The following is a 22,677-nucleotide window of genomic DNA, read 5'->3' as shown; positions in this document are numbered from 1 at the left end:
GCCAGTAGCACAGCTAAAATTGTGCTGAACTGAGGGGTGGGAGCTGGGTGAGGGTTGGGATAGAAAATTATGGCTCAAATACCACAGACTCTCATGGTTATGAATGAGATTTAGTAGGCTTTCTTGAATAAATGTTTCTCCACATGCTGCTAACCTTAGGACAATTTCCAGAGACTTTAAATGGTTGGAAAACCTGGTGGTGTGGTTAAGGGCTATGGCTGCTAACCAAAAGGTCGGCAGTTCGAATCCACCAGGCACTCCTTGGAAACTCTATGGGGCAGTTCTACTCTGTCGAACTTGTCGGCACTGGGTTTTTGGGTAGCAATGAATAATTAGAATTTTATATTAAAAACACAGCACCATTTACATTAGCACCAAAAAGAATGAAATACTTAGGTATATATCTAACAAAATATGTATAAGATAAATATATATGAGGAAAACTACAAAACTCTGTTAAAAGAAATCAAAGATCTAAATAAATGAAGAGATACTCCATGTTCGTGGATAGGAAGACTCAATATCGTTAAGATGTCAGTTTTCCTTAACTGAATCTATAGATTCAATGCAATCCCAATGAAAACACCCACAAGTTATTTTGTGGATATTGACAAGCTGATTGAAGGTTTATGTAGAAAGGCAAAAGACCCAAAATAGCCAACACAGTATTGAAGAACAACAGTCAAATGACTGACACTACCCAACTTCAAGACTTACTATAAAGCTACAGTAATGAAGACAGTATAGTACTGGTGACAGAATAGACAAATTGATCAATGGAACAGAATAGAGAGCCCAGAAATAGACCCATAAACATACGCTCAACTGATCTTTGACAAAGGAACAAAGGCAGTTCAATGAAGAAAGGGTAGTCTGTTCAGCAAATCATGCTGTAACCCACTGGACATCCACATGCTAAAAAAAAAAAAAGTGAATCTAGACATAGAACTTACACCTTTCAGAGACATGAGTGTAAAACACAAAACTATAAAACTTGTAGAAGATAACAGGAGAAAATCTAGGCGACCTTGGATTTGGCAGTGAGTTTTTAGCTACAACACTGAAAACATGATCCATGAAATACGAAATTGCTAAGTAGAATTTCACTAAAATTAAAAAAATTCTCTGTGAAAGACACAAGAAAATGAAGAGACAAGCCACAGACTGGGAGAAAATCCTTGTAAAACACATGTCAAATAAACATATGTCTTGTATCCAAGACATAGAAAAGACTTTTAAAGCTCAACAATAAGAAAGCAGTCCAATCAAAAAATGGGCAAAACCTGAGAGGGGACACAACAGAGAACCCCTGAGGGAGCAGGAGAACAGTGGGATGCAGACCCCACATTCTCATAAAAAGACCAGACTTAATGGTCTGACTGAGACTAGAAGAATCCCAGCGGTCATTGTCCCCAAACCTTCTGTTGGCCCAGGACATGAACCATTCCAGAAGACAACTCATCAGATGTGGAATGGACTGGACAATGGGCTGGAGAGAGATGCCGATGAGGAGTGAGCTACTTGCATCAGGTGGACACTTGAGATTGTGTTGGCATCTCCTGTCTGGAGGGGAGATGGGAGGGTAGAGGGGGTTAGAAACTGGCAAAACGGACACAAAAGAAGAGACTGGAAGAAGGGAGCGGGCTGACTCATTACGGGGAAAGTAAATGGGAGTATGTAGTAAGGTGTACATAAGTTTATATGTGAGAGACTGACTTGATTTGTAAACTTTCACTTAAAGCACAATAAAAATTATTTTAAAAAAATGGGCAAAAGATCTGAACATACAACACACCAAAGAAAATATACAAATGAGACATAAGCATATGAAAAGATGATCAATATCATATGTCATTAGGGAATTACAAGTTAAAACAATAAGATACCACTATACATCTGTTGTTGTTGTTAGGTGTCCTTGAGTCAATTCTGGCTTATAGCGACCCTGTGCACAGCAGAATGAAACACTGCCTGGTCCCGCGCCATCCTCACAGTTGTTGCTATGCTTGTGCCCATTGTTGCAGCCACTATGTCAGTCTATCTCGTTGAGGGTCTTCCTCTTTTTCACTGACCCTCTGCTTTACCAAGCATAATGTCCTTCTCCAGGGACTGATTGCTCATGATAACATGTCCAAAGTATGTGAAACGTAGTCTTGCCATCCTTGCTTCTGAAGAGCATTCTGGCTGTGCTTCTTCCAAGACAGATTTTTTCATTCTTTTGGCAGTCCATTGTATATTCAGTATTCTTTGCCAGCACCACAATTCAAAGGCGTCAGTTCTTCTTCGGTCTTTTTTATTCATCATCCAGCTATGCATATGAGACAGTTGAAAACACTATGGCTTGGGTCAGGTGCACCTTAGTCCTCAAGATGACGTCTTTGATTTTCAACACTTCAAAGAGGTCTTTTGCAGCAGATTTTGTCAATGCAGTGCATCTTTTGATTTCTTGACTGCTGCTTCCATGGCTGTTGATTGTAGATCCAAGTAAAATGAAATCCTTGACAACTTCAGTCTTTTCTCCAGTTATCATGGTGTTGCTCTTGGTCCAGTTGTGAGGATTTTTGTTTTCTTTATGTTGAGGTGTAATCCATACTGAAGGCGATGGTCTTTGATCTTCATCAGTAAGCGTTTCAAGTCCTCTTCACTTTGAGCAAGCAAGGTTGTGTCATCTGCATAACTCAGGCTTTTAATGAATCTTCCTCCAATTCTGGTGCCCTGTTCTTCTTCATATAGTCCAGCTTCTCAGATTATTTAGAATAGCTAAAATACAAATCACTGACCACACCAAATGCTGCAAGGATATGGAGCAACATGAAATCTCATTCATTGCTGGTGGGGTTGTAACTTGGTATAGCCACTTGGGAAGAAAGTTTGGAAGTTCCTTATTTGCCCCAATGAGTTGAAAACTTACACCCACACAAAACCCTTTACACAAATGTTTATAGCAGTTCTATTCATAATTACCAAAACTTGGAAGCAACCAAGATGCCCTTCAATAGGATAAGCAAACTGTGGTACCTTCATACTACGGAATATTACTCAGTAATAAAAAGAAATGAGCTAACAAGCCACAAAAAGATATGGAGGAATCTTATATGCATATTGGTAAGTGACAGAGCCATTCTGAAAAGACTACTTATTATGTGATTCCTACTACATAACATTCTGGAAAAGGCAAAACTATAGAGACAGTGAAAGTGTCAGGAGTTCAGGGAGAAAGAGGGAGCCATGAATAGGTGGGGCACAGGGGATTTTTATGCAGTGAACTATTCTATATGATACTATAACAGTGCACATATGATATGTATTTGTCAAACCGCATAGAACTGTACAATACAAAGGGGGAGCCCTAATATAAATGATGGACTTTAGTTAATTATGTTCTATCAGTAGTCACTCATCAATTGCAAAAAATGTACCACACTAGTACAAGATGTTAATAATAGGGACAACTGAAGGGTGAGCCTCGGTACATGGGAGCTGTCTGTACTTTCTGCTCAGTTTATCTGTAAACCTAAAACTGCTGTACAAATTAAGTCTTTTTTTTTTTTTTAAGTGAATAACCACCATGAAAAAGTCACTAGAGGGGTTCAACAATAGCTTTGAGCTGGCAGTATAAAGAATTAGCAAACTTGAAGATAGATCAATAGATATTATGCAATCTGAAGAATAGGCAGAAACAGAATAATGAACAGCGCTCCAGAGAAACATGGGACATCAGTAAGCATGCTAACATATGCATAATGGGAATACCAGAAGGAGAGGAGAGAAAAGAACAGAAAAAATTATTATAAGAAATAATGTCTGAAAGCTAACCGGACTTCCAAATTTGATGAAAAACATTATACATCTTAAAGCTCAATAAACTCCAAGTAGCATAAACACAAGGAGATCTAACTCAGATGCATCATAGTAAAATTGTTAAAAGCCAAAGACATAGAGAAAATCTCGAAAGGCAGATTGTCAAACTCAATTAAAAGAAAAAAAAAAAAAAAAAAACAGATCCAACTATATGCTATAGAAGACACACTTTAGATTCAAAGATAAATAGGTTGAAAGTAAAGGATGGAAAAAGATATATCAAAGACTAGTTGCTTGGAGGTTCCCTCTCTGCTCCTGAGAAGATGCAGCCTTGCACATAAAACACAGTATTCCAGACTTCCAGGGATGCATTTGATTTTATTATGAAGTTTGGCTTCCTAAGAGTTGCCCTGGATCAGAATAGTTCATTGTCCAGTCAGTGTTTGGTTAGGGATTATGTTTAAGTCCATTGTGCCAGTAAGATTTCTGCCCTGTGTGAATGGATCTGTATGTGGTTTAAGGAATGCTGTCAAGTCTTTCTCAGGGGAGTACAGCCTAGTGCATGTACCCGGCCTTACCAGCCCCCAGAGATCTTAGGATTCCAGGAGGGCTCTCCTTGGCTGTCTCTTTCTCTGATTCTGTCTGTTAAACTTCTGGCTGTTCTGATCCTAGTGCATGCACCCAGCCTTACCAGCCCCCAGAGTTCTTAGGATTCCAGGAGGGCTTTCCTTGGCTGTCTCTTTCTCTGATTCTGTCTGTTAAACTTCTGGCTGTTCTGATGTGCTTGTATCAAAGAGCTACCAGCCTTCTCTTAATTGCTCCCTACCAACGCCTTTAGGTATGGAGTTCTCTATTCCAAATAAAATCAGACCCCTCAGGCATAACTACAGAGCTCTTCATTCTTAATGGCCTTTTTTCCCCATGAGTAGAACACCTGTGCCATTGCTTCAGAGTTGGGGGTCCAAACCTATTGCCACCGAGTCAATTCTGACTTACAACAACCCTGTAGGACACTGTAGAACTGCCCCATAGGGTTTCTAAGGCTGTAATCTTTATGGAAGCAGACTGCTACATCTTTCTCCCATGAACGGCTGGTGAGTTCAAACCACCGACCCTGTTTAGCAACCAAGCACCTAACCACTGCATCACCAGGGCTCCTAAGTTGGGAGTGGAAACTTACTTTTCTCCCCAAGTGCCACCCCCGCTGTGGAGGCACTAGGGGCGGGGGATGGTAGTCCCTGGTGGTCTCAGCTTCACCCTCCCAGTGTGGAGCCTCCACCCTAAGAGCAAGCTGGAGCAGGGCAGTTGGAGTCTGATATTCTTTACCTGCCATACCTGGGGTAGGACTTCCACCTTATGAGTGGGGGCTGGGTGGAGGAAGAGAGCCCCGGTTTTCTCTGTCTGCCTGCCTGGACTAGAGCTTCTGCAACAAGGGGAGTGAGAAGTGCAGGAAGCCTGACCCAGACTGGGAGCTGTTGGGAGAGGGAGCCCCTATCTTCTTGGCAACACCTACCCAGAGTAGAGCACCTGGGATAGAGCTTCTGTAACAACTAGTTAATAGGGGGGATAAGGAAACAGGTCATGGCTCAAATGTCACAGGTTCTTGCTGTTCTTACCAAGATTTAGTAATTACCTGGAATGAATGTTTCTCCATTTACTGTATGCCCTTAGGACCATTTACAGAGACTTTAAATGATTTTTGTCTTTTTCACCGGTTGTTTGCTGAGTTCCTTACTTTGCCACTGCAGAAGTCCATGTGTAGTTTTTAATTTTGATATATCTTAAAATATAGATTGTAATTTGACTCCTGTTTTATACAGAAATAGAAAAAAAAATTAGTTTCATTACCTAATATTTAGAATTCTTTCATTTTACATTTAATTTTCTAAATGTTAGGATAAGAGACAAGATTTCAAGATATTTTACAATTTAAAAAATGTGGGCGGCATTAGTATTTAGTCTTAACACATGAAAAATGAAATTGGATGTAATTATTACTATTTTTAACAAACGAATGTCTTTTGAATTTTAATGAATGATGATCAATTTAGTGAAAACTATCTTGATGCACTGCCACAATGGGCTCAAGCATGACAACAATTATGAGGTTGGCGCAGGACTGGGGTTTCGTCGTGTTGTACATAGGGTCATGAGTTGGAACCTCTCGACAGCCGCTAACGACAACAGTATTATTGATGCAAATTTGAACAATTATCAGTCTAACTTTGATTACATTTTTGCTTCTATGTATCCTGTCTTTATCCAAGTGTTTGGTTTTTGTGCGTGTAAATACTAAATAAATGGATGACTTAATAAGTAACTGAAATTAAAAATAATAATGGTTTTAAAACCTTATAAGGGTTTAAAGGTTTAAACTTTGTAAATGGCTTACAGGGGTGCTTACCTTGAGTGAATGGGGTATGAACACATTGATCTGAGCAGCAGAGTTAAGTGGTTAAGATATCAGATTTGCAAAGAGATTTACCTGAGTTAATTCCTGGCTTTGAATGACTTTGGCCGAGCTACTTGTTTTTTGGTACCACAGTTCCCCATCTCTTAAAGGATTGACAAGATAGTATGCCCTACACCATATAGCTAGGACTTGGGGATTAATGTTGTTGTTAGTTACCATTGAGTGGATTCCCACTTACTCATGATGACCCCAGGTATACAGAGTAGAGCCGTACCATCGGGTTTTTAGGGCTGTGACCTTTCGGAAGCAGATTGCCAGGCCTGTCTTCAAAGGTGCTTCTGGGTGGGTTCAAACCACCACCATTTCAGCTAGTAGTGTAGCGCTTAACCATTTGCACCACCTGGGGACTCCTCTGCGGATTAATAAATTCCTGCGTTTAAGTGCTTAAAACAGTTCTTGGCATGTAGTAGACATGCAATAATTGTTTGTACTTTTTATTTCATGTGCACTAACCAATCATGCTTATCATTATGAAGTCAGAGGGCATCAGTCCATTTTAAAGGTCAGACAAAATGTGTGTAACTTTTATTTGATGATTTAGGAAATTCAAACAGATTCTCTTCAATGTTGTCAATACTTGGAGTATTTTGCAGAACTGATTCTGTTTCTGAACTTAGTATACAAATGGATAGATATAAGTACACTTGTTCTTTGAGTATATTTCTTTGAATAGTTTCTCAGCATTGCCTTTGCCAGTCTTATCAAAACAACATATCTTTATTTATTAACCTTTTATGATTAGATATACAAAGAGCTTACCTATGAGAAAACTGATTTTATTCTGATCAGCATTATCTAAGCAGAATTTTTTTTAAGTGATAATATACAGTGAAGTGGAAGGTAGGATAGTATAAACAAAGAAAATTTTTTTCACGTTACAGCATCATTATGAAATACTGATGTTTAATGTATAAAGAAATAAGTGGTAGATGTTGATGTTTTATTTCACCTTTAAACTTAGCATAAATACTAATATCAGTCGATTTAATTACAATATTTTCCTTTATGATTCCATTTTCTTTCAGCTGCTAACAGTAAATGGATCCACGAGCATCCAGAGTGTGCATATAACCTCGTGAATTCGCCACACTTGAAACCTGCCTGGCTCTTAGACAGAGCTCTTTGGCATTTATCCTGTGATGTTGCAAAAGGGAAATACAAAGAAAAAGGATTACCTGCGTTGATTGAAAATGATCATCAAATGAATGTTAGTATGTATAGAGGAGTACCACACTAAAACAGAATAACAAAATTTCTGAAGCACATTAAATGTATGGTTGAATATGATTTAGAATCTGTATTTTAAATATAAATAGTATTTAGTAAAAAAGGATTTTAAATACTTATTTTTAACTATTGAAATTTTTCAGTGCATTCGAAAAATAGTTGGGGAGGATGTTTTTCCAAAGATTCATCTCTGGGAGTTTTTCCAAGTAGATGTTAACAAAGCAGTTGAGCAATTTAGAAGACTTCTTACACAAGGTAAAGGGTATACACTATAATGTTCCTATCAATTTTAAGATATTTGATAAGTGATCATTAAAGGGATTATTCTCCTTTATTCTTGCTTAATATCATTATTAAATCTGTTACTATCATATGGTATTTGGGTTATTTTTTATAGTGTAGAACTGTGTTTCTGGAAGCATGGGAGAGTTAGCAGGGACATCCAAAAGGCATCTCGTAATAATACATGACATAATTATTTACCTTGGGAACTGTCTTACTTTTAGTCTCCGAACACAATGCTCAGAATATGCTAGGGCTCATATATTTGTATATATATCTGTTTAATGAATGAATATGAGGTAGGCAGAGCAAGTTGCTTTAGCTAAGAAAGGCCCCAAACAGGCTTTGAAACTGAGATATAATTGTCTTCTGCTGACTGTAATAGGGATATTAACTGAGGTAGACAGGCTTCCAGACTGATGTGACCACCATTAAAGCTGTCTAACACTGGTGACGCTGAATCCAGATATTAGCCAGTACCAAAAGATAAATGAATCATCAGGTTAAGGGTGTAATTAGTCTTAAGAAGTTAACCCATCCCAGACAGATCAAGAGAAAAATGTAGAACAAAATTCAAATTCACACACACACACAAAAGATCAGGTCTGCTGTTCTGGCAGAGACTGGAGAAACTCCAAGAATATTGCCCCTGGACACCTTTTTAACTTAGTATGGCAGTCACCCCTGAGGTTTACCCTTCAGCCAAAGATTAGACAGGTCTATAGGGCCAACAATAAGACACATGAGGAACGTGCTTTATAGTTCAATCATGTGTGTAAGACTGATGAGCACACCAGTCTAAAAACAAAGATGAGAAGGCAGGAAGGGACAGGAAAATTGGCCAAATGGAAACAGGGCATCAGGGGTGGAGAAGGGGGGAGTGTTGACACATCATGGGGTTGGCAACAAATGTCACGAAACAATTTGTGTATTAACTGTTAATGAGAAACTAATTTGCTCTGTAAACTTTCACCTAAATCACAACTTAAAAAAGTATGTAATAAAGAAGTTAGTGCATGTGCCACAAACAAAATAGGATAGGAAGAACCATACTAGGAGAGAAATTAGGGTTTTTAGGAGACAACGTAGAGAGGACTATAACAATCAGCCTGTATTCACCTTGAGCAACAGAGGAAGAAGAATGTGTGGCTAATTGCCCCCATGAACGACTGCCTTCTTTGCCATGAGACCAGAAGAACTGAATGATACCTGTTTACCATTACTGAACGTTTTGATCAAAGATTCCATAAAAGAATCCTGATCAAAAAGGAGAAAATCCAGAACAGAATTTCAAATTCTCATAGAATCCAGACTTTCTGGAGTCATGGAGGGTGGATGAACCCCTGAAACTAGTGCTCCAAGATAATCTTTAAACCTTAAACCAAAAAGATGCCCTGAAGTTATCTTAAAACCAAACAATAGTTTAACTAATAAAAAAAGGCCTGACTGGAGCATTATGCTGTGTTAGGAACTGTTTGGGATCAAGTTGACAACAGCAACTAGAAAGTTTAAACAGGAACCTTAGGGGGTGGAGCAGCAAATTTGTGTTAATGAGGGATGCACAACTCAGAAAAGGAGGGTGAGAGCAGTTGCGTAACTTGAAGAATGTAATCAGTGTCACTAAATTGTACATGTAGCAACTGTTGAATTTTGGTATATGTTTTGCTGTGTATATTCCCAATGACAACAAAATAAATGCAATTTAGGAGAAAAAAAGTGTGATTAGTGCAGGACAGCTTAGTGGGGAGAATCTTTGGGGGCTCTTAAAATAAGGAATTCTCTTCTTACATCCAGAAACCAGAACTAGAGTAGCACCCAAAAATACTGCCTTCGAGGTAAAGCCAGTATGGTCCAGGAAACTCAGGGTCACATTCACATATCAGCTTTTGTAATAGTGTAACACCTTAGTACATGAATTTTTGATACTGACTTTCGTTTATATTTCATTTCAAAAAAGGGCCTTGTCTTCTCCTCCCTCTGATACTTATAAGCTGTGTTGTTGTTGTGCAATCTTTGAAGAAAAAGAACTCCAGAAGTTAAGGTATTTGGTAGCACTTGGGGAAAAAAAATGTGTTTCACCACAATCCCTAATGTGCTAAAAAAAAAAAAAAAAATGACTAGAATAAATGAAAGCTATCTGAGGCTGGGGTTGAACTGATTGGAATCCCTGTGTTTTTCTTCTATAATGTTGTTTTCTGTGTACATGTGTACCTGTGTACATGCGTACCTGTGTACGTGCGTACCTGTGTATATGCGTACCTGTGTATATGTGTGTTATGCAGATGATATGCAGGAGAATGGGGAGGGGAAGATAGAAAGAATGCTTGTGAAATAAACATGTTTTATTTTTCTATGAAAATATGTAGACTAGAAAATTTGAAAGCAATAACAGATAACAGTCTCCTCGTAGATATTTGCCTTGAAGGTATTGTCTTTTTTTTCAGAACATAGGAAAATAACTAAGTCTGACCCAGTGCAACATCTTAAGATTATTCAAGATCCTGAATACCGACGGCTTGGCTGTACAGTAGATATGGACCTTGCACTAGCAACTTTCATACCACATGAGTATGATACGTACTTTTCTATGAAATAAAGAATAATTTTACTTATAAACCTTTATAGCTAGTATAATTTTCATACTATTTATTAAAACTCTTAATAGAAAATGAACTAAAGCAATTCACCACATAATTCTACCACCTTGACACATGACATTTTTCCCCCTTTTTCTGTTTGCCAGACCATGTTCCTATCTACGTATTTAAAATTTTTTATAATGGAAAACTCCTTAAGCCATCATGAAAATTCTGATGAATATGTTTAGTTTTTGTGACCCTCATTAGAAAGTTTTTAAATGTAGAATTTGTAAAACCATTAAATCATAAGCTTGTGTTGATTTCTCTGCTCTAGCAAAGGGCCAGCTGCAATGGATGAATGCTGTAATTGGTTCCGTAAGAGAATTGAGGAATTAAATTCAGAGAAGCGTCAACTCGTGAACTATCATCAGGAACAGGTTTTACTTACTTTGAACTGCCGCTTTTCCTTGTGTCTTAATCCTGGTTTTTTCCTTTGGTGAAGTAACATAATTTAATGTTTTCTAGGCTGTTAATTGCATTTTGGGAAATGTTTTTTATGAACGACTGGCGGGCCATGGTCCTAAAGTAGGACCTGTCACTAGAAAATATCCTTTAGTTACCAGGTACTTCATTTTTGTTTTATTCGCATTGAACGTTGAAGATTGTATTTAACTTTGCAAATTTACCTAAACATTTCCTTTAACGTGTGACTTCAGTACATTTCTTAAATTGAAATCGAAGTTTTTGTTTAGGAACTAGGCTTAATATTAAATAATTTTGTTAAACAGATCTTTCGTTAGAGAAACTGTCATCAATAGGAGCCAGTTTATAATTATTATTTGTATTAATACTTCAGGAGGGCTGCATACTACTAATAAACTCTGTGTTAATCAGATTGAGCAAGTATTTGGCACCTTACTTTATGAGCAATGTGCCACATAGATTAGGTAACTAGATGGTAGTTAATAACATCAATCCTTCAGGGATTTTCTTAGTAATTTTATGAAGTTTTTTGTCTTGTTTTAAAATATTCCATAAAATGTTAGCTGGACATGCTGTAATGCTGCCTCTACATTACTCATAGCCTTCTACTTGAACTCAAAAAGCCTGCTGCTGTCTCAGATCTATATTGCAGTTTATTTCGTGTAAACAAATCTTATTATTCTACTCATTAGGGAATGGAGATTAATTTTCATATTGCTAATTCAAAATCTCCCCAAGGAATTTCTCTACAGGGGTTTAATATTTAGTTGTCTGTCTATAGATATTTTACTTTCCCGTTTGAAGAAATGACCCTCTCCGCAGAAGAATCTATGATTCATTTCCCCGATAAAGCTTGTTTTCTGATGGCACACAACGGCTGGGTCATGGGAGATGATCCTCTTCGAAACTTTGCTGAACCAGGTCTGTCAACTTTGTAACTTCTGTGTGGTTAGTAAATGGTAGGCTCACAATACAAGCTGTTTTATCGAAACCCCTTCCCTCCCAACTAGGCCAGTGTTTTCCAAACTGTTTCTTCTCAGAGGTGCCATAGCAGGTATATAATCTGAGAGAGAAAAGAAGGGATTAACCACTAGGGCGGGACTCATCTTTGTCGCTGGTGGTGATAATACACCACAACTCCTTTCCTCTCCTTTCCCTTTCTTTCACTCACACAGAATAGCTTTTATCTATCTATTTTGTATATGGTGCTTCTACATAAGATTTTATTTGGGCAAAAAAAATCATTCTATTGGATTTTTAAGAGAAATTTGAAACTACTACTATAAGATTCTGTTGCTATAATAGATACTTCCATGCATTGACCAGAGCAGTGTTAAGGTATTTGAATGGCAGTTAAACAAGAAACTAATTGTTTTTAGGTTTCTCTATCCTTACAGTCTCAGGGTCTTCTTTTTCTGTAGGTACTTAACTGCCAGGAAGAATTTAGCAGGGGACTCATCAATATATTTATTTTTCAGCATTTCAGAACTAGGAGTCAAGTTTAGTGGCATTCAATTAAATTCAGAAATCTTACACTTTTTTTAAAAACTGTAACTGGGTTTAAATACACCCTCTCCTTTCTAGCCATTTTAAGTGAAAAAAGCTATACAGCTCTATGCCATGGATTGAATATAACCTATGGCAAAAAATAAATAGAAAGGTAGAGATGGAATTTTAAACGCTTTTCTTAGAACTATAGTTTTTAAAAGCTGGTAATACTACTATTTCTGTTTTCCTTTTAAATACAACTTGTCATTTTGAAGTTGAGCACACACTTTTATAAGAGATTAGCTGGAATTTTCCCAAAATAGATGTGAGGTATAAGTTAATGCTAATTCTTTAAAACTTTATCCCATACCATTTTAGATATCATTTTAACCAGTATATACCTTGTAGAAGCAAAATAATCATGTGATTTTAAAATGACGGTATTTCCATGAAGTAATTGTTTTTATTTTATTTCTTAAACCACTGAAAGCAAGCTCCTTTCTTAACAGGTTCAGAAGTATATCTAAGGAGAGAACTTATATGTTGGGGAGACAGTGTTAAATTACGCTATGGGAATAAACCAGAGGACTGTCCTTATCTCTGGGCACACATGAAAAAATACACTGAAATAGCTGCGACTTATTTCCAGGGAGTACGTCTTGATAACTGCCACTCAACACCTCTTCATGTAGCTGAGGTACAGAAAAACAACTCATCTACATTACGAAAAGAAATTCAGTGTTTTTTCCTAGCTTTTTCTAAGTGTGCAAATAATGTTTTCTTCTGCTTATTGGACACCACGTCAAACCTTACTTTGGTTAATTGATTTGGAGATTATGTTTATCCACTTTTGCATAATTCTAATGGAATCTTTTGTTGGAGCTATGTAAAACAGAACACCAAAACCCATTGCCATCGAGTGGATTCCAACTCATAGCACTTCTATAGGACAGAGTAGAACTGCCCCATGGACTTTCCAAGGAGCGGCTGGGTGGATTTGAACTGCCGACTTTTTGGTTAGCAGCAGTAGCGCATAACAACTGTGCCATCAGGGCACCAATACAGCTGTATGAAATACCCAGAAACCAGAGCGCACTGCTGTTGAGTTGATTTTGACTCATAGTGACCCTATAGGACAGAGTAGAACTGCCCCATAGGGTTTCCAAGGCTGTAAGCAGACTGCCACATCATTCTCTGATGGAGCAGCTGGTGGGTTCAAACCGCTGACCTGTACCACCAGAGCTGCTTGTGTGGAATTTTTTTTTTTTCTTGAGCTATAAAATGCTCAATAAGGTAACGTTTTACTCTTCTATTTAGGGAAGTAGATTATATTGCCTCTGATGTTAATATATCACAGCCATATTACCTTTTGATATATAAAGTATTAATTTTTTTATTTTTACTATATTTAGGTCACTTTCAGTATGTTACTAGCAACTGTGAAGTTGGGTAGCATATTACATATTATAGCGATTACTTAAACACTAGCATTAAGGCATATTGAAGCTAATTTAGCCTCATTGATTCAATTTTTCATTAATCATTTATAAGAATATAAATGTAAACGTATCATCTATATGTACTTCTTTGGGCTTTTTATAGTAACTTTTGAGTCATTCCAACATAACATTGTCTTCTATCTGATACAGCTTCGTAAATATATAAACACTTAGAATTTTCATCCAGTTTATAAAATCTTTGATAGCTTCCGGGTGACAACTTAGTGTTCCTTGGAAATGTGTGCTTATCTGGAAATATCTATTTTTATAATCTTAAAGTAGTACTTATAATATATAATTAGGTTTCATATCATATGGTGAAAATTTGATTTAATTTGAAGGGATTTAGTGAACATTACCAGTTAAGGTGGTAGAACATGGTTTAGCACTAAAAAATGGCAGATTTTTGTTGGTATTTTTAGCATGCCTTTAACAACAGTAAAGAATATGTGTACTTGTAAGAATGTTATGACGTTACAGCAAAACAGAATTTAAAGCTAAATTTGCATAATTTTAAGTTACAAAATCCTCAGTGATTTTACTTGTTATCCAATAGAATTTAGGTATTTTATTAACTTTTTGGACTGATCCGATTTTTGATTATAGGTCAGTATTTTCTGATCTCAGCTAAATAGCACCATTGTAGTTTAAAAGCTTACTACAATCTGTAGGAAATACTGACTTTGGTCAAATCAGTCAGGGCTAATCTTTGCACTAGCTAGATTCTTCACTTCACTAGCAGGGACTTTATCAGTAGTGATTTAGTCAACTGCCTGAAAATTAACAGTCCAATTAAAGTTTTAAAAACAAACAAACAGTGAGGAAAGCGTGGCACAATTGCTGTTATGATTTACTTTTTTTAATGTGACACTAACATTTTTCTTCTTCCTTTTCCCCCGTTTGTGTTCCTTTATCTTTGTAAAATCTAATTTTCCCTTTTAACTGTTTTATTCTCTTCATTAATTCTCTTGTTGACTGTGCATGTTGTTCTGTTTGACGTTTCTTACTATGCTCCAATTTTTTTTGGAAATTCGTTCTGAATTTCCATTATGCTACATGATTTTTTCCTGTATCACAACCATGCCTAGTCTTGCCTTTTTTCCCCCCTTTTCTTCCTTTTCCCTTTTTGCTCCATTTGTAACTGTGCTTTTTGCAGTACATGTTGGACGCTGCCAGGAAATTGCAACCCAATTTGTATGTGGTAGCCGAACTGTTCACAGGAAGCGAAGACCTGGACAATGTCTTTGTTACTAGACTGGGCATTAGTTCCTTAATAAGAGGTAGGCTTGTTGAAGTGTATTTCTGTCTAAAATTTTAGCTTTTGTTTAAATAGATTAAAGGACATTTGATGGCTTTGTATATAATGCATAATGATTTTTAATACCATTAATACTCTTTTAAATATTCCCTAATTATCTAAATAAAAATTCTATTTTGGGGTAAGATATCTCATTTTAAATTGGAAGACCAGTAGAATGAACTGATGGCTCGCAAACAAAACCAGTTACTTTTCTTGAAAATATGCAAATCTTCTTTGATCTCCCAACTGGATATCTGTTGTAACCCTTAGGTAATTTTCTATAAGTTTTGTATAGCCAATATCCTAATAACCACGTTAGCCATCTCACCGGTTAAGTTATAAAGAAACTTTTCTTGTTATTTAGACTGATGGATATTTGTTTAAATTTTTAAAGCAGCCTTTTGTTGTTGTTTTTGTATCATGTTTACATGGCCTTTATTTTGAAAATCAGTCATGATAAGAAATCTCACCTTTTCTTGGACATTAATAGTGGTGACTGTTAAAATATTCTGTTATGCTTTGCAGAGGCAATGAGTGCACGTGATAGCCATGAAGAGGGCAGGTTAGTTTACCGATATGGAGGAGAGCCCGTTGGATCGTTTGTTCAACCCTGTTTGAGGCCTTTAATGCCAGCTATCGCACATGCCCTCTTTATGGACATTACCCATGACAATGAGTGTCCTATTGTGGTAAGCATCGAATCTGTTTCTTGTATTTACTTATTTTGCTAAACTTTTTGAAATTTAATTCTCTGATGTTTAGTGGCAACACTGTCCACATTCTTTTAAACACTGTCTTAGATTTATAAGTGGTTGTGGTTCATAGTTTTTAGAATGTTTTCTTGTTTGTTTTAAAACGACGTACCTTATAGGATATATTTATCTAATTATTATTTTACTTCATTATGCTGTAGGATCACTTTGCATTTGAAGGAAAGTAATGATTTATTGTTATTGTTTTCTAGCGTAGATCAGCGTATGATGCTCTTCCAAGTTCCACAATTGTTTCTATGGCATCTTGTGCTAGTGGAAGTGCTAGAGGCTACGATGAATTAGTGCCGCATCAGGTTCGTATATGTATTGTTTTTTAAAATCCATGTTGCTGAAAACTTTGAGCATTTTTATCAAAAGTTCTTGTTGTAATTTAAAATGTATATGTGGCTCAATTATAACTTTGTGCAGATTTCAGTGGTTTCTGAAGAACGGTTTTACACTAAGTGGAATCCTGGAGCATCTCCATCCAAGACAGATGAAGTTAATTTCCAAAGTGGCATTATCGCAGCCAGATGCGCTATCAATAGACTTCACCAAGAGCTTGGGGCCAAGGGTTTTATTCAGGCAAGAAACTTTTCTGAGTTTCTTTCTTCGGGTTCAATTTCAGAGTCTTTACCGTTTGAGTACTAACCCATTTTGTCTTTGTTTTTCAGGTATACGTGGATCAGGTTGATGAAGACATAGTGGCGGTTACAAGACACTCACCTAGTATCCATCAGTCTGTTGTGGCTGTGTCTAGAACTGCTTTCAGGAATCCCAAGACTTCGTTTTACAGCAAGGAAGTGCCTCAAATGTGCATCCCTGGTAATGCAGTCTAAAAATTGTTATTGTAATTATATTTTTATATTAAATTACACTATATTGTTATAAAAAAAAAAAAAAATCCAAGCCAAACCCATTGCCATCTAGTTGATTCTGACTCATAACGATTCTATGGAACAGAGTAGAACTGCCCTATAGGGTTTCCAAGAAGCAGCTGGTGGATTCAAACGGTTGGCCTTTTGGTTAGCAGCCCAACACTTAACCACTGTGCCACCAGGGCTCCATATTGTTATACTTAGTTGTTATCATATTATGTATCATGTGTTGTAACTGTAAGTGTGGAGGTATTTGAGGAAAAAAAATTAGACATTTCTGGTAACTTAATATTTTTCCTGTATGGAATAAAACCTGAATGGATATACTCTCAAATGTTAACATTTTATGAGTTGTGGAATATTTATTTCCTTTACTTCCTAATTTTTATAAAATTAACATGTATCTTTTATACCCGGGATAACGTATATGCGTATACTTGTAGTCATATACACACATGTATATATGTGTATGTGTGTATATATGTGTATAGGTGTGTACACGTACATACATACATATACACAAATACTTATATAAACTAAACTGGAATGTAAATAGTTTAACCCAATATTTAAGCTCTTCATAATCCATTCTCATCTACCTTCCTAGCCCTATATCACCCCATTATTTCAGCCAAATAGATAAATTAACTGTTCTCCAGGTAATCTTACTTAAATATGAAATATGTCCTTGAGATACATGCTTATTAATGCTTGATGTTTTTCTAGCTGTGTGTATTTTGTTTTCTTACCTTCAGCTGTATGTCATAACCTATAGCATAGCATTCTCCTGCAGTTAGCAACAGTCCACACCCATTGCTAAGTCAATTCCAACTCCTAGCTATCCTATAGGACAGAGCAGAACTGCCCCATAGGGTTTCCAAGGAGTAGTAGGAGGCCTCGAACTGCCGATCTTTGGGTTAGCAACCAAGCTCTTAACCACTGTGCCATCAGGACTCCAAGTTTGTTATTAAAAAAAAAAAAAAATTTTTTTTTTTTTTATAATTAGCTAAATAAGCCTTTAAATAAGCATAACACCAATTTTTCTTAAATTGTCAACCTACATAGCTTTAGGATTAAATGTTCATTAATTTCTTTAACTGTTTACAAATTTATATTCAGCAATCTTGCCTGTAGGAGCCCTGGTGGAACAGTGGTTAGGTGCTCAGTGCAGTGGTTAAGTGCTCAGCTGCTAGCCAAAAGGTCAGTGGTTTGAACCCACCAGCCGTTCCATGTTAGAAGGATGTGGCAGTCTGCTTCCATAAAGATTACAGCCTTAGAAGCCCTGTGGGGCAGTTCTGCTCTGTTCTGTAGGTTGCTATGAGTCGGAATCGACTGGGCAGCAACAGGTTTGGTTTTGTTTTTAATCTTGCCTGATCTTTGCTAATGTACATATATAGTTTTATATTGTTGCAAAATCAGGGTGTACAATATTATCTCAGGTTTTGTTTTGGCAACTGATCACTGTTAAAACCTGTCCATTTGTCAGTACATTTGTCAAGCTACAAGATCGTGACTGTTATTGTATTAAACATTTCATAATTTTGTTACATTAATATTCTGTTTTTAATATTCTTTAGTGCATAACAGTGTTTTTATATTCTGAATATACACTAGGGTTAATGTTTTTTTTAACTATTTTCTTGCTGTATATTTCCAGAAGTAGAATTTCTTGATGTAAGGATACTGTTATTAATTGCCAGATTAATGGAATAAAAGCTTAAATTATTTACATACATAAATTGAAGATTTACATATCCTTTTACTCAGCAGTTCCCCTCCTAGGTTTACATCCAAGAAACTCTCGTATACTTCCATTAGAAGACATGCACAAGAATAGAGAAAAATTAGAAACAACTTGATAAAATGAATAAATTTTGGTATATTTAGACAGTGAAATACAAGTTGGCAGGTGAAATAGAGCATATGTAGCATTGCGAATGAATCTAAAAAAAATACCGTATTGTCCAACAGAAAGCAAGCTGCAGAAGAATATATATAACTTGAATCCACTTTTATAAAACTTGGAAATATGAAAAATAATACTATATGTTATTTTGGGAAATACTAACCCAAAACTCATTGCCCTTGAGTCGATTCCTACTCATACTGACCCTATAGGACAGGGTAGAGCTGCTTCAAAGAGTTTGCAAGGAGCACCTGGTGGATTTGAACTGCTAACCTTTTGATTAGCAGCCATAGCACTTAACCACTACACCGCCAGGGTCTCCTTTGGGAAATATACACATGTAATAAAAATGAAAATAGTAATGAATGCCAAACTGTGAATAGGGATTACTTTTGAGGGGGACGAAGGGTATACAGGGGCTTCAATTGTGTTTGTATTTATATGTTTTAACCTGAGTAATGGAACTTACATTTAAAAAAAATTATTTTATACTTTGCTTATTTCTGAAATACTACTTTTTTTTTTAATGTAAGCCTTTGAAGTAAGATTTACTTTCTCTTTCCTCAAAATTAGGAAGGTTATATTTTTTGCCATGGGTGAACCATTATTGCTTGATAAGACCTCTTTTCAAGAAAAAAACCTTGCTAATTAAGTTGTGATTCAAGAAGAAAGCAGTATGTGAAAAATGTACCTTCGGCAGAATTATCTGTTTTCAGACTTCAGTGCTTTTTGAAAAACTCATTGCTGTCGAGTCGATTCCGACTCATGGTGACCCTATAAGACAGAGTAGAACTGCCCATAGGGTTTCCAAGGAGCAGCTGGTGGATTTGAACTGCTGACCTTTTGGTTAGCAGCCAAGTTCTTAATCACTGCCCCACCAGGGCTCCTTATTTTCAGCTTTAAGTTGAGTGATTTAAAACCCATTGTCATCAAGTCGATTCTGACTCACGTCAATCCTGTGGGACAGAGTAGACCTGCCCCATAGAGTTTCTAAGGTTGTAATTTTTACAGAAGCAGACTGCCACATCTTTCTCCGAACATAGCAGCTGGTGGGTTTGAACCGCCAACCTTTAAGTTAGCAATTGAGCACTTAACCACTTTGCCACCAGAGCTCCTTAAAAGCCCTTTAGCAATTTCTAATTTCTGATGGTTTGGTAGGAAATTTTGTTAAAATTTTTATATATTCCTAGGCAAAATTGAAGAAGTAGTTCTTGAAGCTAGAACTGTTGAGAGAGACACGGAACCTTATAGGAAGAGTGAGAATTCAATCAATGGAATGCCAAATATCACAGTAGAAATTAGAGAACATATTCAGGTATTTGGAGTTCTCATCTTACTACTTTCTGTATCTAACATTTTAAGGACATTAGAATTATTTGTTGAATCATTTTTTTAAATTTTTTTTCCAAGCTCAGTGAAAGTAAAATTGTTAAACAAGCTAGAGTTGCCAAAAAGGGACCCAATGAATATATTCAAGAGATAGAATTTGAAAACTTGTCTCCAGGAAGTATTATTGTATTCAGGTATGTTAATTAGAGTTCACCCTGTTGCCTTTACTTACATTTAAAATGGTTTGCTTATTCTGCTAATTTTTAATAAATTACTCCCAGAAATTAACCATTTTCTGATAACATTTTCAGAGTGAGCCTTGATCCGCACGCACAGGTTGCTGTTGGAATTCTTCGAAATCATCTGACACAATTCAGTTCTCACTTTAAAGCTGGGAGCTTTGCTGTGGACAACTCAGATCCTGTATTAAAAAATCCTTTTGCTTCGTAAGTACACCTTATTTTACAGAGATTTCTCACTCTAATAACTGGTAAGTTACCACTGGCCTGATTTGAGCTTCTGAAAGGTCACAGCCTTCAAAACCCTACGAATACAGTTCTACTTTCGCACACGTGGGATAACTCCACGAGTTGGAATCGACTGGACGACAGCTGGTTTGGTTTTATATCAACTCAGTGTAGTCCACAGACTAGCAGCATTAGCATGACCTATTTTTTAATAATTTGCACTGTTCATCTTTTGTATGTGAGCTCCCATGCGTGTTCTCTCTCTGTGTATATATATGTAATCATACATGTACATATACATGCGTATGTATAAACCAAAAACCAAACCCACTGCCATTGAGTCAATTCTGACTCACAGCGACCCTATAGGACAGAGTAGAACTGCCTCATAGACTTTCCAAGGAGCGGCTGGTGAACTCAAACAGCCGACCGTTTGGTTACCAGCCAAATGCTTACTCACTGTGCTACCAGGGCTCCAGGCATGTGTATAGACACACATATACACATCTGTCTATCTGTCTATATACACACTCTCTTTTTTCTGAACTATTTGAAACTAAGTTACTACATACATCATACTTATTATGACTATTTTTTATTTTCAACATAATCTATATTATGGCTATACCATAATTTATTTAATCTGTCTCCATTTTTAGACACCTGGATTGCCTCTAGTTATTCCATATTATGTACGTCTTTGTACACTTATTTTTGCATAAATCTTTAGTTATTCCTTACTAGGTAGTACTGCCTAGTCCCAAAGAGTGTGGATTTTGAAGGTTAGGCTGGGATTTCAACTTCACCACTGTCAGTATGATCTTGAACAATTTATTTAGACTTTACTCGTCTCAGTTTCCCTATCTGTAAAATAGGGCTTATAATAATATCTACCTCTTTGGATTTTGTAAGAATTAAATAGGATAATTGATATAAAACAGTTAACAAAATGCCTGGCATATCAGAAGAACTCAGTACCTGCTTACTGTCACTCCCAGAACCCAGTGCCGTCGAGTTGATTCCGACTTATAGCGACCTGTAGGACAGATGAGAACTGCCCCACAGAGTTTCCAAGGACAGCGTGGCAGATTCGAACTGCTGACCCTTTCGTTAGCAGCCGTAGCACTTAACCACTATGCCACCAGGGTTTCGTACTGTCAGTAGTACTAGGATAAATGTCCCGAAATGGAATTGCTTGGTTAGAATAGGTGTATGTATGTGAGGCTTTTGTTACATACTTCCAGATTTCCTCAAAAAAGGCTATATTAATTAATACTCCCAGCTGTGTGTGGCAGTGTCCATTTCCCCACATCCGTAACCAATACTGAGTACATATTATCATAATGTAGTGTTAAGAGCATAGAATATGGAACCAGACTCCCTGATTTTGAATCCTTTTTCAGATTCTTATTAGCTGTGAGAAATAAGACCTTGGGTAAGTTACTTAATGGATATAATTATAGTGCCTCCCTTATAGAGTTGTGAGGATTATTTATTTAAAACAGTATTTGACGCAAGTGATCAATGTTGTTAGGTGCCATTGAGTCGATCCCGACTCGTAGTGACCCTGTGTACAATAGAACGAAACACTGCTCAGTCCTGCGCCATCCTCACAAGCGTTGCTCTGCTTGAGCCCATCGTTGCAGCCCCTGTGTCAGTCCATCTCATTGAGGGTCTTCCTCTTTTTTGCTGACCCTCTATTTCACCAAGCATGATGTCCTTCTCCAGGGACTGGTCGCTCCTGGTAACAATAAGTGATCAGTAAGTGTTAGCTAATACTGATCAAATCGGTAAATATAAAATAATTTGAGATTGCATCTCATTTTAGTTTACTTTAATTATTAGTTAAGCTGAATGGTTTTTATGGTCATTGCCATTTTTATTTATTCAGTGAAAGTCATTTATTTAGCCTGTTTTTCTGTTGTGTTCTTTTTTTGTCTATAAGAGCTTTTACAATTAAGAGTATTAATTCTTTGTTGTGTGTCAAATATTTTTCTAATTTGGCATGCAAATCCAACTTTTCTGATAGACTGGAAGCTATATTTACTAATTCAAACTAGTAAATTAGTTACATTCTTTAAAAAAATCTGTGACAAACCAGATTTATATTTATAGCAAATGCTTATAAACTGCACATCCCTCCTCAGACCTACTCAGGTTATCTTGGGGCAAATCCAAGGAATCTACATTTTAATAAACTCCCAGATAATTCT

The 22,677-nt window shown here is 36.7% G+C and overlaps 1 protein-coding gene across 2 annotated transcripts in view; it reads left to right on the top strand.

Annotated features, from left to right (window-relative positions):
* AGL (amylo-alpha-1, 6-glucosidase, 4-alpha-glucanotransferase) overlaps positions 1-22,677 on the top strand; it is an 82,148-nt gene that overhangs the window by 25,924 nt on the left and 33,547 nt on the right. For both annotated transcript variants that reach the window (XM_023547411.2, XM_010589500.3), the window contains exons 6-20: positions 7,300-7,481; positions 7,645-7,756; positions 10,228-10,351; positions 10,697-10,799; positions 10,888-10,985; positions 11,627-11,766; positions 12,843-13,030; positions 14,989-15,112; positions 15,658-15,821; positions 16,097-16,198; positions 16,314-16,469; positions 16,559-16,709; positions 19,859-19,983; positions 20,079-20,191; positions 20,309-20,443. In XM_023547411.2, the coding sequence (XP_023403179.1) occupies positions 7,300-7,481; positions 7,645-7,756; positions 10,228-10,351; positions 10,697-10,799; positions 10,888-10,985; positions 11,627-11,766; positions 12,843-13,030; positions 14,989-15,112; positions 15,658-15,821; positions 16,097-16,198; positions 16,314-16,469; positions 16,559-16,709; positions 19,859-19,983; positions 20,079-20,191; positions 20,309-20,443 (2,017 nt within the window). The remainder of the gene's footprint in view (positions 1-7,299; positions 7,482-7,644; positions 7,757-10,227; positions 10,352-10,696; positions 10,800-10,887; positions 10,986-11,626; positions 11,767-12,842; positions 13,031-14,988; positions 15,113-15,657; positions 15,822-16,096; positions 16,199-16,313; positions 16,470-16,558; positions 16,710-19,858; positions 19,984-20,078; positions 20,192-20,308; positions 20,444-22,677) is intronic.

This window comes from Loxodonta africana, chromosome 3 (assembly GCF_030014295.1).
Source record: "Loxodonta africana isolate mLoxAfr1 chromosome 3, mLoxAfr1.hap2, whole genome shotgun sequence".
Lineage (NCBI taxonomy): Eukaryota > Metazoa > Chordata > Mammalia > Proboscidea > Elephantidae > Loxodonta > Loxodonta africana.
The sequence above is the reverse complement of the archived record's forward strand: the minus strand, read 5'-3'. Positions and strand labels throughout refer to the sequence as shown.